General features: G+C 50.5%; 1 protein-coding gene across 2 annotated transcripts in view; it reads left to right on the forward strand.

The window, feature by feature from the left end:
- Positions 1-806: 806 nt before the first annotated feature.
- The window catches only part of UBASH3B (ubiquitin associated and SH3 domain containing B), a 141,684-nt gene continuing 128,610 nt past the window's right edge, over positions 807-13,880 (forward strand). For both annotated transcript variants that reach the window (XM_005667439.4, XM_003129945.5), the window contains exon 1: positions 807-1,292. In XM_005667439.4, coding sequence (XP_005667496.1) covers positions 1,241-1,292 — 52 coding nt within the window. In that variant the 5' untranslated portion in view covers positions 807-1,240. The remainder of the gene's footprint in view (positions 1,293-13,880) is intronic.

Here is a 13,880-nt window from a genome sequence, read left to right on the forward strand (position 1 = left end):
ACCTTCTTTGAGGCAGGTATAGTTTTGGCCAACCTAGGATACAACTTACTTATCGGTCACTGCTGAGCAGTAATGATCTAGTCATTCTTTGTATTCCTGTATGAACAGGGATACTCACTCCCTATTGAAAATGAGCCCATTCCCTTCTGAACACCTCATAATCAGAAAGTGTCGTTTCTCTGTTCCTCCTCTCTCAGCCCTCCTTCCACTTTCTACTTCCTTCCTCTCCTCCTCCTTCCTCGCCTGTCCTCTCCCTCCTCCCCTCTCCCCTTCCCGGGGCTGAGAGGTCTCACTCTTTACCCTGAAGTCACTATGTAGGTCATGGAAAACAAGGAAGGTCTTCAGTGTGGCCCTTTGGCCCGCTGATGAGAATTTGGTCTTCAAAGGCCCTAACAATCCTTTGGGTCTTGCAGGGTCTTTGGGAAGCAAAACTTTTTATCTGGGCCTTAAGGGTCTGGTCCATTAACGTCATCATCAGTTCACCCAGCTTCCATCAATAACGCCATTAAGTACCATAGGAAACTTGAAATGGGTCGATCTCGTGTCTTGAGGCCCAGCTGTCCCTCATTGGAAGCCATGGAGAAGCTGGGGCGCCGAGAGTGACTTTCCAGAACCAGTCAACGTACACAGGCAGCCCACTGGTTGGAATCTTCGCTCAGAAGCACCTGAACGCTGCAGCGTGTGCCCAGCCTGGAGTAGCCACGGGCCGCGCTGCCCCTTTAAGAGAGGGGCGGGGCCCCCGTACAGGCGAGGCAGGGCCAGCCCACAAGGCTCCTTTTCCTTTTTGATCCATTCAAAAATTACTCATTGCAAATTCCCGGACTGCTAGGAGAGGAGAAGGAAGGGGGCGGAGGAGAGAGGGCTGCTGCGGGCGCCGTGCAGGGGGCACCCGGGGCCGAAGTGGCTGACGGCCGGTCCGGCAGAAACCGCTCGCGGGCCGTTCTGGCTCCGGCGGCCTCACCAGGAAGCGTCAGTCTCCACACTGGGGGAAGCTCCGAGCGCCGCCTCCTCTGCCGCCGCCGCCTGCCCGGCTCCGGGTCCCCGAGCCCCCTCCCCTGCTCCAGGCCGGCCCCCCGCCCTACCGGACGATCCGGCTCGGTCGCCTTCCTGGGCGATGGCTGGCCGCTGAGCATGGCTCAGTACGGCCACCCCAGCCCGCTCGGCATGGCTGCGAGAGAGGAGCTGTACAGCAAAGTCACCCCGCGGAGGAACCGCCAGCAGCGCCCCGGCACCATCAAGCATGGATCGGCGCTGGACGTGCTCCTGTCCATGGGGTTCCCCCGAGCCCGCGCGTAAGTGGCCGGGCTCGCAGCCCCGGCGACCCCTCCCGCTCCACGCGGCCGGCCCTCGGCTTCGCTCCGGCTCGCCTCCCGGCGCCTGACCGGCGGGCGGCGCGCTCCCCGCTGCCCACGACCTGTTGGGGGCAGGCTGGGCGCGCAGGCGGCCCGGGACTCGGCTTCTCCGGGAGGGGGTGCAGGGGAGGGCGCCGCGCTTGAGCGCTGGGCTTGGGGCTCGCTTGAATTGCCTACGGAGAAGCGTGTCTAAAGGCGTGGGATGCCTACGGGCGAGGGCACCGGGTTCGTGTCCCGGGTTCCTTGCTCGGCGCCTGGCCTCCGCGGGTGGGGCTAAGCCTATCTCTCGAGGACTCCTGGAGGTTCCAGCGCCGATTCCCCGGGGAGACGGGGCCCCACAGAGGATTCGGGTACCCTGTCGATCCAACGGCCGGGCTGACTTGGAATCCTCTGATGGCTGGGAAAGGGCAAGGGACGGCGGGGCAGGGAGGCCGACGCTCCCACCGCAGCGGCTTCCAGCTCCGGATGTCGCTCTCGGGTTCTGTCTCCCACCGGAGTAGGAGGAGCGGGAGCGTGGGGGTTGCTGCGTGTTCATTGATAGGGAGGTTGGAATGAGAAGGGGAAGCAATTCCCCCAGGAGACCTGGGTTCTCGTCAGTGGTGACGGCAGTGCAGAAATCTGTGGGTGCCTGAGAGTAAGGAGGGGGAGCCGTCCTCCCTCATTCGTCTTCTTCCTGGAGGGTGGGGTCGGGAAGGGCAGAGCGTGCAGGTGGCTGCCCCAGCAGCTTGCTGGGAAGAGGCCTAGTCGCCAGCACGAGGCAGCGGGGCAGGGGGAGTCTTCGGAAGCTGGCCACCCCAGACCTTGGGGCGGGCACCGTGCCTGGGAAGGAGCCAAGACCCGGTGGCCATGCCCTTCTTCCTTGGTTAATTCCTCGCGTGCAGATTTCTTAGGCGGAGACACAATGCCTGGGATCCTGTGGGGCACTGCTTCTTTGAATGACATCACCTGAAAGGGAGTTAGGCAAACTTTACCAGAAAGGGCTAACTTGATGATAAGTTTTCTCCCCTCCTTTTTCAGGTGATAACTTTAGGCTTCCCTTACCTGGCCTCTGGGCAAACCTTTTTTTCCTTACTAACTTGGCTGAAACCTTTTAGTCAGCGATGACCCCTGATTTTATCATTCCATCCAGCCTGCTAGGACACGTTGGAGTGGCCTTGGAAGGCCATAAAAATGGACTGACATTTCTGCCTCCCACACTAACTTCCGAGCACTGGGGCTCCAGTTCCTGATGCCAGAGCCACAGGGAGAAGAGGTGGAGGGCTCTGTTAGGGGTGTGCCAGGCGTGGAAGCTGCAAGTTAGGTCCCTCGTGTGATGCTGGTGCACAGCTGTCCTTAAGAGGAGGTGAGGGCCGGTCAGGCTGTGGGGCAAGGCTGAAGAATTAGCACAGTCCCTGGCATCTGGTCCTTGTGCAATGAGGCCAGGGTTAAGGACCTAAATTGCTTAATTAATGGAAGAAATCCTTAACTGAATTATTCAGGCTGTTAATGTTTGCTTTTCAAAGTGACTTTAGCAGGACATTTTCTTTCCTGCACGGGGTCCAGGAGGCCTTGTCCATGTCTTGACAGAGATTAGGAGGATGGTTTAATTTTGGCTAGTTCGATCCCTGAGACCTCAGAATGTCTAGGATTTGAGTACTTACTATATACTGTTCTAAGCACTTTATCCTTAGCATCCATTTTATCCTCCCAGCAACCCAGTGAGAAAGGTAATTATATGCCCATCTTATTAATTGGGAAACAGAGATTTAGAGAGGTTACAGAACTTGTTCTGGGTTACAACAGTGAGTAGCGAATCTGGGATTCAAACCCAGGCCATAGGTCTGCCACACTCAGGCCTCACATCCCAGACCAGGAAGTAATGGGTTAATGTGGCTGACATCCTTAGAGCAATGCCGGGAGTGGCTGATCTTGAAGCATTGGCTACTGTATTAGTTTCTGTGGCTCTTGTAACAAATTACCACAATCCAGGTGGTTTAAAACAGAAATTTATTCTCTCACAGTTCTGGAGGCCCAAAGCCCTAAGTGGGCATCATCCAGAGGTTCTAGAAGAGCTATTCCAGCTCGTGGTGGCTGCTGGCATTCTTTGGCTTGTGGCTGCACCCTCCAGTCTCTATGTATCCGTCGCACTGCTTCCTCTTCCTTCTGTATCAAATCTCCGTCTGCCTCTTTGCTAGGAAGACACTGCGATAGCATTTAGAGCCTCCCCAAATAAGTCAGGAAAAATTTCCCATCCCAAGATTCTTAACTTAATCACATTTACAAAACCCTTTTTTTTTTTAGCCCTAAGATAGTGTTCGCAGACTCCAGGAATTAGGGCATGAATATTTTAGGGGAAGCCACGATTCTGGCTGTCACAGCTACTGTTATTACTAGCATTGCTTCTCTTTACTGAAGAGGTGACAGAGTGGGTCATGATGAAACAGCCTGGGGAGGGGGTGGGTTTGCTCTTAAGTCCCCCCAAAGTCTCTGCCCCGGAGGGTCAGATCTCTTGGTGGTCAGTCCCTCTAATCCACTGCATGCCTAGGCTGGCATCTCTTCTACTTCAGCCCAGAGGGGCCAACAGGGTCTGCCTTCCTCTTAGCAACTTAATCAGTAAGAAGAGAGACCTGTCCCTGGGGCCCCTTGAGATCTCAGAGAGCAGACTTTTCATTTTGGAGAGCTGCAGAGAAAGAGAGCTCAGGCATCAGGCTTAGCTTCTGAGAAGCCTCTTCCTTAGGCTTAAGCCCGGAGGAAGGAGCCCGAGGAAACAGAAAGTGGGAGAGAGCAGTGGTGGCTTCTGGGGTTCAGCAAGGCTGGGCAGTGATGCTTTAAGCAGAGATGAGACGGAGGTCTGAAACCTGGCCCTTTGGAGAGGGTGGTGGTGGCCAAGGCTGACAGCTCTGGTTTCCCCTCTGGCTGTAACTACATCTGGTGTTGTACCACTGCAAGAAGGGCCCTTCCACTGGGCTCTGGGTGGGCCCCAGGGATCCCCAATGCCAACAAGACCCAAGTCTCATTCCAGCCTGAGTTCTGCTCTGGTCTTGGATAAGTCACTTGAGCCCTCAGGGCCCAGCTGGCTCCCTCTGAGGGGGAAACAGGATTAATTAGTGCGGGCTTGTTAAGTGGCTCACAGCTACTGGGGGAGAGGAGTGCTGAGCAAGCAGGGTGACCTCGGGGTATGGGGTACATTCCTCTAGCTCATTACACCCTGAAACTGTGCTTGGTTTTTTTCCATCCCACCCTATGACCTTTGGTCCAACTTAGATGCTGCTGTAGAACCTGCCATGTGGAGAAGGAGTGAAAAGTGGCTGTTTCTGTGGTGTGTGTGCATGTGTGCGCACAAGCACAAGGCAAGGAGGTGTCAGGGAGGCCTCAGGAAGGAAGCTTTCAAGGGGCCAAAATGGCCTATCCCTTCCTTTTTCTTTCTAGGCCCTTCGTTTTTCCCTTTTCCCAAAGTTCTAAAAATAAAGGCCCAGCTTTGTCAAGACTGAGTGAGGTTGGTCGGAAAGAAAAGGAAGAGTTTGTGTGCCGGGCAAGGCCTGGAGCCAAGAGGGGGCTAAATGAGTCACCCAAGAAGGCGGACAAGTTCTGATGGAATGTTGCTTGATTTTTCCTGCCCCCACCGCTGGCCTCTGGTTTTGGGGGGCAGTGAGGTTCTTTCCCTTCTCTCCTCTGCAGCGGGAGGCCAACTGTGGGAGCAGTCACTGAAAATTGAGTTTGAGGAGGCCCCGCTGATAGAACTCTAGCCTATTTGTTTTAGTTCCGTTTGTTTGAGGCTGCCTGTGGCTAGCCCTGTGTCTCTAGCAAATGTTCTCAAAAGTTTCCTAAGGGTTGAGAAAGATAATCTTAACAAAAGGACACAATGACAGGGGTGTGGTGCCCTGGGTCCCAGTCCAGCTTCTGACACTTGATGCATTTAGGTCTTCGGTTGACCCCCTTTCCCTCCGTAACCTGATCAGCTTCTGTGCATGGCAGTACCTGTCCTGCGTTATCAGGCTTTGTGAAGACAGAATGAGCTTATGCATGGGCAGGAAGGGGCATAGAAAAGTTAAAAATTAAATCTGGACACAAGGTGGAGATGATTATGGTTTTATTGTGTTGGGTTGAAGGAAAAGGAAGGAGGTGAGATGGTGGTTGAGGTCTCCAGCAAGGATTTATATGTGCTCTTAGGTTGTTCATATTTGAACAAAGCCTAGCTGAAGAGTAGGACTGTGGCTCAAGAGCTGGAATAAGCGCCTTTGACTTGGCTTTGGACAGTCAGCTGCGTTAGCTATGCCTCACTGCCCAAAGAGAAAAGCAGCTCAGGGCGGGCGACACAAGGAATTGAGAGGCATCTTGCAGAGCCCATGAATTAAAGTATCCGGTGTCTCTGGCCTTCTCCAGCTTACCTAGTGGTTGATGTTAGATGCCCTGAGAGTATCCGGTTAACTCAGCCTCTCTGAATCATGGCTGATTCTGGGAGGGGGCTGAGGTTGCTTTCCCAGAGACCTTGGGCGGAAAGGGGAGACAAACTGGGACCCACCTGGAGTGAAGGGATCCTCTAGGTGGACAGGGCAAGGAAGTCTCTAACCCACCCACCCTGACCATGTGGCCATGTGATACTCCTTTACGTTCGCGTGTTATTTTGAGGGTGAAAAATTGCTCTCGAGGGCACTAAATCTCCCTCTTGATCAGCACATCAGTTCTCTGAGATAAAGCACATGACAAAAGCATCATTTTAAAGATGAGAAGACTTGGAGCTCCTGTGGTGGCTCAGTGGGTTAAGAGCCCGCTAGTATCCATGAGGATGTGGGTTCAATCCCTGGCCTCAATCCGTGTGTGAAGGATCTGGTGTTATGGTGAGCTGTGGTATAGGTCAAGGATGTGGCTTGCATCTGGCATTGCTGTGGCTGTGTCATAGGCCAGCAGCTGCAGCTCCACTTTGACCCCTAGTCTGAGAACTTCCATGTGCCATGGGTGCGGCCCTAAAAAATAAGAAATAATAAAAGAAAAATGATGAGGAGACTTGAGCCTTGGAGGAGCTCAAGGTCTTGCCCTACGTGCGGCCATGTTGCCATGATAACCTTGGATTAAAACTGCAAGTCCAGGGAACTTTCCAGGCTACCTGGAGTACCTGGCTCAAAAGGAAAGACATTCTTTTTGAACTTTATTGAGGTATAATTTCTGTACAATAAGCTAAACCTAGTTAAAGGTTGATCGGTTTGAAAAATGAATGTTCCTGTGGAATCACCATGGTAAGGCAGCACGTGTCCATCGCTCCTGTGAGTTTCCTGTGCCCCCCCCAACCGCCGCCCCATGCAGTCGGTTCCTTCTCCACCCCCACCCCTGGGCAGCCACCCATCTGCTTTGTGTCACTAGAGATCAGCTCGCATTTCCGAGACTTGCATCAAGGCAGAATCCTACAACGCATACTCCTATGCCTGCCTGGCTTCTTTCCTAATATTTCTGAGACTCATCCGTGTTGCGTGGAACAGTACTTTGTCTTCTTTTCCTGCTGAGTAGATCTCGATGTATTCGGATGTGCTAGTACCGTTAATTATAACTCCTTGTGCACCACGTCTGTGAAAATTCCCTGGTATTTCCTGATACTACCCGAGATTCTTAGACCCCTTGTGTGGTTACAAAGCAGATTTATATACATAATCACTATGAAGTTTCAGATATTGATCATGTCAACAGGTTCAGAGATTAAGTGCCCCAGAGAGTGAAGAGCATCCTGCCTCATGGCAGTTTTGTGGTTTTTGTTACTACCCCACCCTCAGCCGCCTCAAATTCTAACTGCTTGTCATGGAGTGGACAAGACTGCTCAGAACTTCAGGCTTTGCTTTTCAGAGAGGCAAGAAGCTTAGGGAATCCTGGGTCTCCTGCCAGCTCTGCTGCTGCAGATGACAGTGGTGGCGCAGCCCAGCGCCACCCCCATCCTAGCAGGCATCTGGTATGTTTGTGTGAGGGGGTGTTCCTCACTTTTGGGCAGCCAGGAACCAAAGAGACTGAGCCACCCTCTGCCTGACACACAGATGTCTAACTCCTGGCAGCCGTTGGGACGGCATGGGTTTGAGTCCCAGCTCTGCCTCTTCCCAGCTGGTGATCTTGGGCAAGTTGCTGATTACCCTAAGCCTCACTTCTCCTGTTTGTACCACGCTGACAATGTCAACTGAAAAAAAGAAAAAAAGAAAAAAAAAGGGCATGACCCCAGAGTGGAGAATTTGGTTTTATTTGGGAGAACTGCTGAGGACTCACACCTGGGAGGTGGGCTCTCAGGTCCCTCTGAGCAGCTGTTCCAAAGAGGTGTGGGTGCAGCCAGGATAGATGTGAGTTTTGCCACAAAAACCAGGTAGTCCGAACAGCAAAAGATTACTGCTAATTACAGAAAATCAGACATCTCAAGTTAACGAGCTTTTCTATATATGGGAAAATGCAAGTGTCTGGGCTCACTGAAATCATTCCTTTGACAAGGACCTTAGCCATCTAGGGCCAGTATCCTGCTTTTCTCCCAACCTGAGTCCCTGCAGGTGCACCCCCGGGGGCGGCTGCAGAGGCTGTCAGCTTGATGGGCTCAACATCCTTTGTGTAAGAATAAGGCAGGCGACATTCTTTGTCTGCAGCAATAACATACTTGGCTTAGTTTTGAGGGTTAAGAGTACTTACGGGTGCAGAACAGTCGGGGGATGCCTGTAATCCCTCTGTCAAGAGGGAGGTGTGATTTCATTCCTCACAACTCCCTTTGTCCTGGGGTTCCTGGGTTGCCCCCCAGCTCTCTGCTCCTCATTGAGTCCTGGTCATGAAGTAGTGAGTGTGGAGTAGAGACGGACGGCATCCTCCACAGTGCTTGGGTCCTGTTCTCCTGCATCTCACCTCGGCAAGGTGCCCCAGGGGAAGCAGCCCCATGCAGAGCCAGGGCCACCCACACTGCCGACACTACTAAATGGCCAGGCTGGGGATTTGAAGGAGTGCCATATGGTTGTCCTCTGATTCGTCTCAAATGATATCAGACGCCAGCCCTGGGGAGGAAAAAAAAAAGAAAAAAAAAAGGCACATTGAAGAATGGCTCCTGTACTGTAACGGGCACAGTCCCAGGCAGGACAGAGTTGCTGTTGAGAGAAGAGATGCTGTGGTCCCCTTAGGACTGAAAGCCCTTGTCGTCTTCCTTTTTTTCTTTTTTTTTTTTTTTTTTTCTTTTTGCCATTTTCTTGGGCCACTCCCGTGGCATATGGAGGTTCCCGGGCTAGGGGTCTAGTCGGAGCTGTAGCCACTGGCCTACGCCAGAGCCACAGCAACACAGGATCCGAGCCGCATCTGCAACCTACACCACAGCTCACGGCAACGCCAGATCCTTAACCCACTGAGCAAGGCCAGGGCTCGAACCCACAACCTCATGGTTCCTAGTCGGATTCGTTAACCACTGAGCCACGACGGGAACTCCAGAAAGCCCTTGTCTTCTTCATTGAAGTTGCTCTAGGTGCCACTGGGAGTTTTCCCAGAGTCTCGGGGGAGGATCTCTGGGTTTTCTCTTCCCTGGAGGATGGATGGATGGATGTAGCAGTGGCCTAAGTCCTCTGGACCATTCTGCCAAGAGCACAGGCTCTGATAGGCAATGTCCTCCCTTGTTGGTCCATCTCACTAACATCCCCTTTCCCTGGTGACTTTGCTGTCATGTTCTTTGCCACCTGCTACTTAAAAGGATGAGGCTTATGGTGAAGTGCCTCAGATGAACATCCAGAAATTGTCTGAGCTCCTACTGTGTGCACCATATCCTGTTAAATACTGTGCAGTTCGAGGGAGGAAAAGATGAATGTCAAGTTCCACCACCTGGTGCTCTGAAATCAGCCACTCGCTTGATCTGGCCGCATATCCTCCACGGTGACTCTCTGAGGAGCAGGTGTGCTTTTCTCAGCCTGAGTGAATAATTCTAGTCTACAGGGTTTGGCTCACACCCTGCAGGGAGCCCAGGGGTGGTGTGTAGTGAAAGCAAACCGGTGTTTCTTTCAGACCTTAGCTTTGGGCTCTCAGTCTGCTCTCACTTGTTGGCTGGACTCTTCTCCAGCCTTCTCCTTCCCTGGGCCTCAGTGTTCCCATCTGTAAAAGGAGTTGAAGTCAACCACTTCTGGGGTCCCAGTTCTGTTTTTTGTTTAGTACAAGGGATGTTTTCACTGCTTCATGTGTGCTTTTCTGTTCCCGAGTGTTTGGCTTTTCTGTTTTTGTTTTTGTTGTGTTTTATTTTCCCCAGTGCTGGATGGTCAAATTCTCCTCCTTTTAAAGAAAACTCTTGAGGACTATTGATATTCTAAAGAGTAAATAAACAGAAAGAAAGAAAGATATGAGGCAATTACAACGGTGGGGAGTCATCTAACTAGCATGCATTAGTATAATTTTCAAATTGGTACATAATGTGCTTTCTTGCCAAATAGAACCAAAATGCTGGTTAAAGGAGCGAGGAGGTTGATGCCTTGAGCCCAGACCCTGGGGGCAATAAATTGCTCCTTGGCACCTTTTTAATTAAAGGGACATCTCCCCTTCTGCGGAGTCACCAGCTGTTTGTGTAACAATTCCCATTGTGTTCCATTGCCCCAGTGGAAGCATAAACGTTCTTGTACATAAAAAAACAGTGGCAATGAACTCCACCAGGACCAGCTATTGCCACACACAGTGGGAAGCTGAGAGAAAAACCACTATCGCAGCTCACAGCCGCCCAGAGAACATCAAGGGGAAGCTGACAGCACAGATGGCCAGAGGCAGCCAAATGTTTCAGATTTCTGTTCAGGTTTTGCTGGATAAACCTTCTTTCTCCATGAATCAGGTAGCAGGATTGTTGAGAATCCTACTTCCGTGTTGATGGCGCCGCATTCAGAAGTATTTACTGTGAGCATTTGCTCTCTAAATGTTTATTCTCTTATCTTGGGCAGGAAGCACAGAGAGAGAAGGAAAGAAACCTGCCTCCAATGGCTGCTTTTGTGTACAGTCTCTTTAAACACAGACACACACATGCAGAACCACACAGGGTTGCTGGAGTTCTGAACCCATGGCATCTGCTGTCTCATTTTTTTTTTTTTTCTTTCTTTCTTTTGGCTGGAAATTGGTAGGAAGGAGGCAGAAAAGGAGTAGTAAGAGATGAGAATGAATGAGGCCAGATTGCTTCCTAGAGGTTATGGAAAATAACACCTTCAGGCAAAGAATGGAAGCAAAGGAAAACCTAGGCACAGAAGCCAGTGAGAAGGTGGTTGTAATAGTCCAGGTGAAAGATGAATGGGATTGGATTTCAAATTCACAAGGGCCACATTCCAGAGAGGTAGGTACACATGCAATTGGCAATGGGGATCTGGAGCTCAGAGGAGTGGTTAGGGCTAGAAATATCGATTTAGGTATTTACGGTTGTAGAAGGCATGGGAGTAGGTGCAATGAAGCAGGCAGAGGGTACCGAAAAGGAAAGAAGCCAACTCCCCAGGGTGGAACTCTGGGGGACCAGCTGGCAGGTAGAGGTAGAGGTGGAGGAGGCTAAGAGAAATGTTTCTAGAGACTAGAAGAGAATCACACGAGAGATGTCCTAGCAGAAGACAGGGAGGACGAGAATTTCACATCCAAGATTCCGATCACCAAAATGCCCTTTAACCTTTGTGTTTCCAAAGTGAATAAGATGGTTGGATGTGGGTGAGATGTTCTCGGAGGAAGATTCCAAAGTCTCTCTGGAGGGTTTCTGGTGATTCTCATCAGCTTCCACAGCATCTGAGGACCGGGCCGCTGAGATCCTGCCTAGATTTTTGACAGCGCTTTCCATGGAGAGCTGCAATCTGCTCTCTGAAACTCAGACTGCTGACTGAGATCTGACTGAATAGACAGATTATCTGGAATCTCTGATCTCTGATGTGAGAATCATCTGCCCTTTAGAATTCCCCCACTGCTAAGTTCCACTTGTCGATTTCACCTCCCCCTCCCCCATCTCTACCTCAGTGCCAATCCCCCAGCCCCATCCCTGTCACATCTGAACTTACTAGTCCTCGTTGGAAACCGGGCTGAGGTCACCTGATTATCCTTGCTGGTGTGACCCTTCAGTTATTTCTTTCCTCAACACATCTTTCCCCATTCTTACTGTGTGCAAATCAACGTGTTCAGTGCTGTGGAAAAAGCATTGAGAAACCTGCTCGGTTCCCCTATTTCACGGCTCAAGAAGCTGAGATCTTACCCTGCCATGTGTTCATTTTCTATCATCTTCTCTCTGCTGTAAGCCCCTGCTGCCATTGCCTCCCCATCAGGAACAGCTCATCAAGGAATGCTGGGCATCTCTGCTCTGTCTATAAAACATCTAGATCCAGGAGGCAGCTGGCAGTCAGGGAGGGGCTGGAGCATCTTCTTCTATGTCCCTAAGGGAAGCTTTTCTCCAGTCTCCTGTCACTGCACGTCGTTCTGCATGCTTGGGTCTGTCTGCACTCACCAGCAGCGACCTGGAGACGAGTGAGGTTGTGTGGAATATGAATGGATGGTGGGTTTATTGGGTGGTTGGGAGGGAAATAATAGATGAAAGAAGATGGATGAGGAAATAAGCAGAAGACCTTGGATGGCAGGGGAGGGGGGTACCTGAATCAAGGTGGTTGAGAAAGTATATTTACTCCAAAGAAAGGAAAGTTGTAGTTTACATGGCAGGTTGGAAATTGAATTTCTACAAGTTGGAAGACTCTGAAAATGTAAACACAGAATAGATAGTCTTAAGTTCAGGTGATTTGGTAAGTGGTGGTTCTTCATGAGTTGCCAAAGGATGTGAAGATGAACCATGTCCTGACCACAATACCTTGTGAAAACTGTAGATCACAGAAAGGGTAGATAGACACGAGTGCTCAAGAAATGTTGGTGATTGCTCATAATTGAGACAGGTACTAATAGGTAGTTACGTAATAGCAATCACGTGCTCCTGGCTTGAGAGTCAAGATAGGTTTTGTTTCACAGTGAAGAAGCTCGAGATAGATTCCCGCTCTAGGCTGAGAGTGACTCAAGTGTCTCTGCTGAAATAGGGTCCTACTTGGAAAATACCTGCAGAGGTGGCATCTCAGAGTGTCCAGTTGCGACTGCTAGTAGAGTTCTTCTAGTACAACTCCCATTTTTACAGAATGTCACATGAGACGAGCAAATGAGATGACTTTTTTAAGACCAACACCTGGGCTGTGACAGAAGCAGACCTGAGCCTTCTGACTCCCAGTCTGATCACAGTTTCCTTTTTCTAGCCCAGGCTCCTTCCCAGAGTCCAGGCTGTCCAAGAAACAGATTTCTAACAAGGCTTTGGCTCTGTTTTCTGGAGGAATGGACGGGTTTGTGGTCTGGATTAGCCTCTTCGTATATTTTCTTTCTTTTTTTTCCCTGTCCCTTTTGTTTCTCTCCTTCTTCCTGACATTTGTTTGCATCTCAACCCACTGAAGTTGAAGTTCATTTGTTGACAGGCCAGTAGGAATGGTTACCTCTGGGAAGCAGGGTGGTGGGTGGGTGAGGAAGTGTCACATCAGCCATAGAGTGGGTAGTACAGGCGATCCATTGTTCTCTCCATCACCCACCCATGAGGTGTAGTCTTCTCTGGGAGGAAAGAAAATTGGCTTTAGAGGCAAGAGATCTGCTTCCAGTTCTGGATCTGTCACTTCCTGAGGATGCGGTTTTGATCGGGCTATTTTTATAGGTGGATGAATCAAAATAAGGCAATGTATATAAATGTGGTAAAAGCCACAGAAAGTCAAGCATATGTAAAGTGATGCTCCTGTTTGTTATCAATGATTGGGTCCTAGTACTTTGAGGATTTCCCAGAAAGTTGGTGTCCTGGTGATTTTGTGTGGTGTTTGGTGGGCTGTTCTAATCGTCCCTAACTCCGCAGTTCCGGAGAGGCTGCTTCTATCACAGTGGGGAACACGAGGAACCTTTTGAGAGGCCAGTTCCATCGAAGTGAACACTTCCTTCTGGAAGCACCACTTTTCACTTCACCGTTTTTGGGAAGTAGGGACATGAGTCATAATGAGTTAGAAAGTGGCCTTTATGAAAATAAAAGGTTTTGTGAAATACAGCTCATGTGACCAAAAGCATGTGGAGTAGTTTCCTACTGCTGCCTTAACAAGTTTCAGCAGCTTAAAACAACACAAATCTATTCCCTTCAAGTTTGGAAATCAGAAGTCCAAAATGGGAAGTATGGACTAAAATCAAGATGTCAATAAAGATGTGTTCTGCCTGGAGGCTGTAGGCGAGAACTTGTTGCTTTGATGTCTCCAGCTTCAAGGGTGCACCTGCATTCCTTGGCTAGTGGCCCCTTCCTCCATCTTCAAAATGCATCACTCTAATTTCTTCTTCTTCTTCTTCTTTTTTTTTTTTTTAGGGCCACACCCATGGCATATGGAGATTCCCAGGCTATGGGTCAAATCGAAGCTACAGCTGCCAGCCTATGCCAGAGCCACAGCAATGCAGGATCCAAGCTGTGTCTATGACCTACATCACAGCTCATAGCAATACTAGATTCTTAACCCACTGAGCAAGGCCAGGGATTAAACCCGCAACCCCATGGTTCCTAGTCGGATTCATTTCCACTGC

Source organism: Sus scrofa, chromosome 9 (assembly GCF_054392235.1).
Source record: "Sus scrofa isolate SSC_HxYL_T2T_F1_AM1 chromosome 9, Sscrofa_HxYL_maternal_Yorkshire_Landrace_v2.0, whole genome shotgun sequence".
Lineage (NCBI taxonomy): Eukaryota > Metazoa > Chordata > Mammalia > Artiodactyla > Suidae > Sus > Sus scrofa.